Below are 9,163 nucleotides of genomic sequence, written 5' to 3'. Positions count from 1 at the left end.
CTTTATGGATGTGATGAGCCCTTCAACAAATTGGATTGGATCCACGAGACCACCAGTGTCCTCTGATACGTACGGTCAAGACTAGAATTCATTATCAATGACATTTGTACTCTGCTAGACAAGGTTCTCAAAATGACCAGACTACCATCATATTTATAAACCCTGAAGGCATCGCGATATATGAGAGTTCACATATCTCATCAATAGCCATAAGACCAACAGGATACCAAACCACAGGGCCAGTTGACATAGTTCCACAAATGGATAAGATATCAGCAGCGGACAACAATATAGAAGGTACATTATCAAACAGATACTACTTTTCGCGTAAAATATCTGTTCCATTTTATTATTTAAACAAGCTATTTACAACTTCTAAAAAACTTCCAATGATCATTTCAAAATCAAGTTAAAATGCATGATTGACTCACGATTATCACAACAATTAAGTAAGATATCAGTGAAATGATCATAGAATAGAAATAGACTCTGGCTTACTCAATACTGGCCAACTATTTATGAACCACTATAGTCTATGAGATTTCATGGAGAATTTTTTTGAAATTTCTTCTCCATTCAATTCTTAACTGAGGTAAAGGGGAACCTAGTGACAAAGGACATCAGGGGACTAGGAGATTTGTTTGTTATAACCAATAGTTCCGTTAAAATATCCAGTATGAAATTATCCTATTTGGGGAAAAAATTCTAGGTTCATAACAACGGATAAATCGTTGTATAAAAGATCGTGATTTTATGATATTCCCTGCAGTACATGTATACTCTTAAAATAAGGCAGAGTCTACCGAACAAAGTTCATCTAAATCTCATACATTTTCCGGAAGCATTAGAATTAAAGGATAATATTACATGTAGTTACAAATGTTACAGACTAGTCTTAGCAGGTTAAGTAAACACATAAAAATCTCTAACGCATAATAGTATACAAATTGAGGGGTGCATGCATTATACAGTGAAACTTAAACTTATACAACTTTAATACTAATTGTTAAACGTACATGTACAATAAAGAAAATAAATCAACATTTAAAGATGTTCTACACCTCATGATAACATTTCACGGAATGACAATTAGTGAGGTAATCACTAAGCTATATATCTAAACTAGCCAAACCAGCATTGACTTAACCAAAGGGTGTGCAAAAGGTAGACCAAATATGTACAATATAATTAATATATAATTAATTATGTACAATACTGTCATGAACTTGATGGAAAACGCGATAAATTCAAACGAAGCAAAGAAAGCACAGTTATAAAACCGCATTATTTCTCATCATTGACAAAGCTTAGTTCAGGGTCGTGCTGCACGTATTGTAACGGTTTCTGAAGGTGTAACTTATTTAGCTGAAGCGTTGGTTGTATGTTGACGTACACAAGTGAGTCAGTTCTCGTGCTGCTAAATATATTTGAATGTTCGGCAAGGTGTGTAATGAAGTCCATTTCACTTCTGACAACAACTGGGCACCAGTTACAGCAATAAGTATTCAGACGTATTCCATCTATATGGGGCAGCAATGGATGAGAAGGATGTTTCTTGGAAATGTGGCAATTCAAGTTGAACCTGCATTGAAAAACAAAATACAACAAATTAAGCATAACATGTATATACTTAGATTTCTCAATTCATTGAAGCATAAACATAGCATAAAAAATTCCCTTTTATCACAACAACAAATTAATATATACCTGAATGGTGCACTGTAGTCACAATATTTGCAGTTCACTAGGTGAAAGTGGTTGCCCAAATGTTTCTTCATACCTATCAACATCTTAGTTTTGAAGGGACAATATTTGCAGCGACAAAATCCATCACCATCGCACCTGACCTTAAATAGCCTGATCTCCAGAGAGTTTTTTTCTAGTAAATCACGGCCATGAACACGCATCTTCAAATTCTTCTTGGAATGCTTGATATTTTGGTGATCTTTAACCTCCAACAGTTTATTTCCTTGAAAATCGCAGTAAAAGCATTCAAATGTCTTTTTTTCCTTAGGTTTCGGGGAAGCAATCTTCTCAGGTATTTTCTCTGGTTTTAGAGCATCATTCTTTTTTGGTTTTATATGCATACAGACCGCTTTTGTACCTTTGTGCTTCATTCTACAATGACGTTTGGCACTGCTTGAACAAAAACCTCTCCAGCTGCAATAAGTGCATTTGTATTGATAGGGCCCGTGATGTTGTAAATGAATTTCAGCATTTTCCAATGAATACGTGTGAAAGAAGCAGTATGGACAGCGAAACTTGTTTCCATCAGGATATGGTGGCAGAAGAGGTCCAGGTACATATTCTATCCTTCTAGGTCTAGAAATATATGTATCACCAGTGGGAACATTTGACTTGCAGAGTGAACTAGTAGTCTCTTCTTCATTGGATGATGTTTGCTTTGATGAGTTCCCGTTCTCTGTATCTTTTGACGCGTTTGTATTGCGACTGACCAAACAATCGACAATACTACTAGCATCAATGCGTTTAACGATGTATGATTCTTCCAACTGATGCATGCTTGAGCCATGACTTTTTGCATGAGCCATTGATGTTGTTACATATGAACAATGACCACAGCCATATATCCATGGTAATTTAAGGTGAACTACTGCATAATGTCTTTTCACGTAATCTTTTTCTTCCTTGAAAGTGCAATCGTGACACTTATAACCACCACTTTCCAGCTTAATGGTCTTCAATTTTTGTGGTGTTACTTTTTCTTTCTTCCAAATCTTTTCATTATCTGAAGCTATATTATTCGATTTGTTGACATTTCCATTTTTAGGAGCATGTTGTTCATTTTGATGAGCTTCAACAATGTCTTGTTTTTCAGCTTTAAAGCTACAGTACTTGCAAGAGTATGTGTTACTTTTATTCTGCATTAGCGGCTCAGGATCCATATCATGTCTGCACTGGCAATGTCGCATAAGATCCCGCATTGAGTAGTCTGAGTAATAGTTGCAAAAATTACAGTGGTATCGTTTCAAGCTTTTAGATCGTTGAACTTTGGTCAGTGCTTCTGATGAATTTGGATCACATCGGGAATGCCTCTTAGCTATATGCTTTCGGACAACATTATCATCTATATGAGTGTATTCACAATTAGCACATTTGAAATATGCCTGTTTTTTAACTACATTTTCAACAGTGCCATAGTCTTCATCAGAGGTTTTTGCAGAATCACTACTTTTTCTATTGCTTGTTTTTGCCTTCTTTGATGGAACAAAATCATCATTATCTTGGCTCAACGATCTCTTCCTCATACCTGACCCAATGGCATTCAAAAAGGATGCAGCATTTGACTTAACGGTAGTACAAATTTGGATACAAACTTTATTGTGTACATTTTGACCATGCTTTGTCACTTTAGAACGATCTAATGCTGTGAAGTCACAGTATTTGCACTGATACTGATGCGAATTGTGATGTGCACGGATGACATGTTTTTTCAAGGCGCTCAGTGACCTTTGAGTAAAAGAACATTTGTTACACTTGAATTTACGTGGACCCAATTTTGTGTATTCATGTGCAGACAATTCAGTTTTTGTATCATCTGTACTCGAAGAATCATCGTGATCCCTGGCAAATTCTCTTGGCTTCATTTTGCTAGCCAATTTCTCTGTATGTGACACATCTAACACTTTTCTGATCACTCCGTACTTTTCTTTTTTGTGCTCAGTCCTGATGTGATAGCGTATTTTATACTCGAACTGAGTTTTGAAACTACAGTAGATGCACTGGATGATTTGGTTTTTCATTTTTTGTAGTTCATCTTGTCGATGCTTGCTATAGATATGTTTGTGAAAATAGAAATTGTTCTTGAACGTTTCATCACAATAAAAGCATTCTATTGAGTCAGATCTATCTTCTTCAGAGCTGTCAGCTTGATCACAACTTTCATTTTCCACATTTCTGCCAGTGCCAATGATACATATATTATGAATGTCCATGTGAGGAGATTTCAGTGGATGCTTATCCCTTAAATGGTCCCGGATGAATATTTTATTTGTGCCAATGAAATCGCAAGATTGACATTTGAACAACTTGAATTCCTTTTTTCCCGAGAAATGCATAGCTACATGACGTTTAAATTTGTCTAAGCAGAGGAAGTTTGCATCACAGGATGAGCAACTAAGTAAATTCACATTATTGCCCGATTGAGAAGTACCGATATCACCAGAATCATGTTCGTTTGACTTGTCGATTATTTGGTCAGCAGTTTGCATATTTGATGGTGATGCCTTTAACTGCAGTAATGGATGGTTTTTCTTCACATTCTCCAGGAATTCTTTATCAGAATAATGCATTTCGACACAATGGCTTACATAGCTACTGAAGCTGTTTCTCTTATAGATGAAAGTACACTTCTCACAACTGATGTTATCGCAAGTAATATCATTTTCAGTTATGTTATATTTCACAGGTAGACTGGGATGTGCTTCTTTGCTGTGTTTTACCATCCAGTTGTAGTTATGACTCTTTTCACTGCAGTAATTGCATTCTTCAGATTTCAACAAGATTTCACCTTTATGATAACATTTTACATGCAGACTTAAATGTTTTGATGATGAAAATCCTTTTTTACATTCTGGACATCTATGTCTTTCTTCACTATGTGAATCGCTTTCTTCTACAACCTGTTTACTGATAGGTACATTCTTGACAACTTTGTCTTCTTCTCTTGATACTTGTGTCGTCTCTAATGTTTCAGTTTTCTTGTTATTCTTATCAGCCATTAATCGGTGGAAATTTTTGGCTTTTTCACACTTCTGAATATGTTGCTTCAATGAATCAACATCACTTGTTTGAAAGCCACATGCACGGCAATCAAGCATTTTTTCACTTTCTTCAACAGGCTTTGGTGGAGATATGGACCGAATGTTCTTATCTTCTTGACAAGACATACGACTTGTTACAACTATACGATTTGGCAAATAAGGATGCACTCTTCGCAGGTGATTCAGAACTTCTCGCTTACAGACAGACCGTACAAAACAGTACGGACAGTTAACTAATTTCACAAGGCTATGTCTCAAATGATTGATCAAAGAAGCTGCATTAAATTTCTCGTTACAGAATGAACATGGAAAATCTTCCTTGGTCGAGTGGCACATATCCAGATGAAGCGTAAATTGTCCAGCTTGGTTAGTACAAAAATTACAATCCATTGAGCAACAGTACAACATGAAGTTCTTGGCACCTGACTGATGGCTCTTCATATGCTGGATTAGACTGCTGGCTGATGTAAGCGAATGGCAACAAAATACACATGGAAATGATGTACCAAGATGTTCTTCATTCAAGTGCACCTTGAAGTTAGCCTCACTTGTGCATGAAAAATTGCAACCGAGGAAGCCGCATGTATAATACCCTTTGGCCTGTTCAAGTTTCGCCACATTACTCGTTATGTGAGCAAAGGATGGAATGACGTCATGCTGTTGATTGGTATGTTGTTCTCCAACAACGATAAGATCAGGAGATGGGATCTCCCTATCGGATTCACAGGTAACTGCGGTTAATGTCATCAAGTCATTGTCAAAACCCTTTAAAATGGCATCAATCCCGATTTTTGATATCAAATCGATTGACTCGTTAGGATCAAGTTCTGGGTTCAATATACTCGAACCACCATCATTACTTAAAAGTGTCATCAACTCATTCGATTTTTCAGGAATCTCTTCTTCAAGAACCCTATAATTTTTTGATATAGCGAGCTGTTGGTCAGATACTTCTATATGTCTTTGTGCTGCAGATATTTCATCTTTATTTGAAACACAATCCTCTCCATTATTTTCCTCTTCGGCGATAAGTTCCGGGTCTTCAGCTTGACTATAAACTGATTGAATAACCAGGCTACATTCTGCTTCTGGATCAGGGAAAATATGGCAATCATCATTTACAATATTCTCACAACTCATCTCCTGCTCATCATGTACCACTACATCTTCCATCACATCATTGTCATTATCATTCTGGTTTGGGGACTCTTCTTCGGTTGTGGTAGGAAGAGTCAATGTACATGTTGATTCTTCCATGGCTTTATTGAATACTTTTTCACTTTCACTGGTATCATTTTCAGTGCATATAATATCAGGATGATTTGAAGCACGTGAGTTATCACTTTCACTGGTGTCATTTTCAGTGCATATGATACCAGGATGATTTGAAGCATGTGAGTTATCATCTGATGGATGATTTTTCTCAGGACTCATCCCATCAGTACATTCCTCATTTGATCCAGTCATAAAAGCACCAGTGCTTTTCAACGTGGCCATTAGAGAAATGACAACGGGACACTTTATGTTAATCGGAGAACTATGTCGAGATAAACCTAACTTTTCACACTCATTACATAGCTTACTGTGGACATGTTTCCATGCATGGTATGCAAATGCTCGGTGGAATGATTTTGAAATATTGCAAGTTTCACAAACATATTTCCCAGCAACGTAACTGCATTTCATCTCAGATTGCAAATCTGATGTGGCATTATTCATCTTTTCACTGATAGCGATAGACGATGATTTCACACTGCTATTGTCGCGATCGCTTAAATTCAGGTTCTCATCTCTTAGTTTTCCAATGTTCGATATTCTGTTGTTGGTAATTGGAGAATCCTTGAAGACACTGAGTGGAGCGATATCTGTCTGACTTTCAGAAGCAACATGATCTGAAATGTTCAGTTCGGCTATTTCATCGCTACTTGGAAAATTCATTGCCATGGCTTTTATAAACTCTAGAGGTTTCACAGAGGTATTTATGGAGTCATTTTGAACTGGTGGCAAATCTGAAAGTTTATTAGCACCTTTGGGATCCTCGCCTTTTGAGTTATCATTAATGTTATCACAATAAGATTCCTCAATCTCATCCGCACTTGTTTCTGTTGTATCAAGCAATAGGTTATTATCTTCATCACTCATGGTTTCAGTTTCGTCATCAGTGACACGCTGGCTATCGTCAATGCTGGGATAGGATAATTTTGTTTCTAATCTGGATACCTCACTTTCCTCCAGTTGGGGAGGAGTAAACTGTAACGGACTGTCAATTTCATCAGCACCAAATCTACTCTCCGAAATAGAATTTGCCTTATTATTCACATCTAACATTTTCCGAAGAATGGTGTAATCCATTTGTTTACTTTCATCACAATTTTGCCCGTCAAGCAACAATATTCTCTCCTCTTCTTTCTTCAACTTCAATTGTTCAATTGTCGACAAAATAGTGTCGCATTGAACATTTTCTTCCGTCACAGTTTTCGGATCAATATTAAACTTCTCGCACCATTTACAGTTTAAGTCATCGACATCATGTAAATGTTTCCATAAATGATAAGAAAATGATTTGTACGATTCCATTGATACGTTACAGGAAATACACTTGAATCGGCCATTTTCAATCTTACACCGCAGAACTGGTGTATTTGGCTCCACTTGCGAGGATCTGGCATCTTTGCCAATAACTGGCATTGTACTGGTCATTTCAATTTTTGAAGGGTCAACCCTGGACAATTCTGAAAATAGAAATTATTTGTGATGTGTCAATGTATAGTCCACCTGAGTTGAGAAGCATGATCTAGATCTGTAGCCTAAAATGTACCTCTATTGAATCACTATCCGAAAGAGTACTTTACATGCTATAGGCCCGGGCATTTCGTTGCCGCGTATGACACCGACCCGCAACGGAGTACGAGTTTGCAAACGTTGGCCGACAGAAAATGCAAGCTACCAAAACAAGCGCCAACAAGCCGTGTCGTGGAGAGCGGCACATAACGCGGTACTTCACACGCACTCCGGCCAAAGACTTCACAAATATTTACCAAACTTACAATTCCATGATATCTTTTTTTCAACTCTTATGGTACATGGTTGATTTTAATTCATTTCTTGGAAGAGTAGCCTTATTTCTTGTGAAGATAATTCCATAAGGAGGTAGATTAGCAGTTGTACTATTTACAGATATAAACAGACCAAAATATAAAGCCTAAAATTTTAGAATGCTTTAGACACAGCTGAAATATTATCACACACATATCCAGCATTTTACAGGTATAATCCTACGCTTGTGTTATGAGGGATTTGCATATAAAACAATGTCAGGTCTCATAAAAGCATCAAATGGGGAAATACAAATTTTTGTCGATTTTATTTGGTTCATAGTACTACTGAGATCATACACTATTCGAGTGAAGTCAATCTTAAGAATCAGCAGAACATGGCGTCACAAGCCCCGGGGCTTGTCACGCCATATCTGCGGGGCGTCACAAGCCCCGAGTAAAATGCAGACTATATATAATTCACGCGGAACGAAGATATATGTTCGCGTCGAACGGACCACGTTTTTAAGTCCGATACGACGTGTAAAACCTGAATGAGATAATTTCAAGTACCGGTATGTCAATGTGTAATGAATTTCTATTTTTTCTTAACTTATTGTCTAAATATATACTTACTAAATATTGTCTAAATATAATATGTACTTATACGTTATATTGTAGTATTCCGTTCAGTGCAACCACTTTGAAAGAAAATTATATCCCGTTTTTACTTCATAACTATATTCAGATGCATATATATCGAAAGATTTTTATGTAAAATTCTTCGAATATGTTTTTTACAGGTTTCCGTTATGGTGCGAGACGATCAGGAGATCATCAGCTACATTTACATAAGAAAATAGAAACAACGATTTATAAACCTATTTCTAAGACTTAATGATTATTGTACTAATTTAAGATAATCAGTCACAATTTTTCATTTATTTCTACGGAAAACTGATCGGGTCCTCTCACGCCATGTAAATTGAAGCTATATTCTGTAGACCGTTTGGGGCCTGACACGCCATATAGAAGACAAATCGCGATTTTTCTAGCAGTATTTGTTTTTTTTTTCTTAGACTTTATGATTATGAACAATATATAACTAATTGAAACTAAAGATATGATTAGTGACAATTAATTGCTTCCATAGAAAACTGATCGCGTACTCTCACGCCATATTGGCGGCAGAACACTTTGGGGCCTGACACGCCATGTAGAAGACAGCGTGGTTTTAGGAGCTTTTTGTAACAGTATTTGCTTTTTTTTCTAAGACTAAATAATTGACAAATCATATAGAAGGATTAATCTTTGAACATTTAAGACAATTAGTGACAATTATTC

The 9,163-nt window shown here is 36.6% G+C and overlaps 2 protein-coding genes across 2 annotated transcripts; both read right to left on the bottom strand.

Moving 5' to 3' along the window:
• Window positions 1–344: 344 nt before the first annotated feature.
• Window positions 345–6,387, bottom strand: LOC141900068 (uncharacterized). The gene is made up of 2 exons (XM_074786782.1): window positions 1,708–6,387; window positions 345–1,582 (listed from the first exon to the last, which is right to left on the bottom strand). Exons 1-2 carry the CDS (start codon window positions 6,279–6,281, stop codon window positions 1,285–1,287), a joined length of 4,872 nt encoding a protein of 1,623 aa, XP_074642883.1. The 5' UTR covers window positions 6,282–6,387; the 3' UTR covers window positions 345–1,284.
• On the bottom strand, window positions 6,305–7,611 carry LOC141899047 (uncharacterized). Its single transcript, XM_074785199.1, has 3 exons — window positions 7,603–7,611; window positions 6,368–7,516; window positions 6,305–6,321 (listed from the first exon to the last, which is right to left on the bottom strand). Exons 2-3 carry the CDS (start codon window positions 7,482–7,484, stop codon window positions 6,305–6,307), a joined length of 1,134 nt encoding a protein of 377 aa, XP_074641300.1. The 5' UTR covers window positions 7,485–7,516; window positions 7,603–7,611.
• Between the last annotated feature and the right edge of the window lie 1,552 nt (window positions 7,612–9,163).

This window comes from Tubulanus polymorphus, chromosome 2, assembly GCF_964204645.1.
Source record: "Tubulanus polymorphus chromosome 2, tnTubPoly1.2, whole genome shotgun sequence".
Taxonomy (NCBI): domain Eukaryota; kingdom Metazoa; phylum Nemertea; class Palaeonemertea; order Tubulaniformes; family Tubulanidae; genus Tubulanus; species Tubulanus polymorphus.
The sequence above is the reverse complement of the archived record's forward strand: the minus strand, read 5'-3'. Positions and strand labels throughout refer to the sequence as shown.

Bases quoted from the DNA above. Each gene is read 5' to 3' on its own strand.
- LOC141900068 (XM_074786782.1), bottom strand. From the start codon at position 6,281: ATGGCCACGTTGAAAAGCACTGGTGCTTTTATGACTGGATCAAATGAG. The intron at 1,583-1,707 runs GTATATATTAAT...TTTTCAATGCAG, and splicing joins GACTACAGTGCACCATTCAG to GTTCAACTTGAATTGCCACA.
- LOC141899047 (XM_074785199.1), bottom strand. From the start codon at position 7,484: ATGACCAGTACAATGCCAGTTATTGGCAAAGATGCCAGATCCTCGCAA.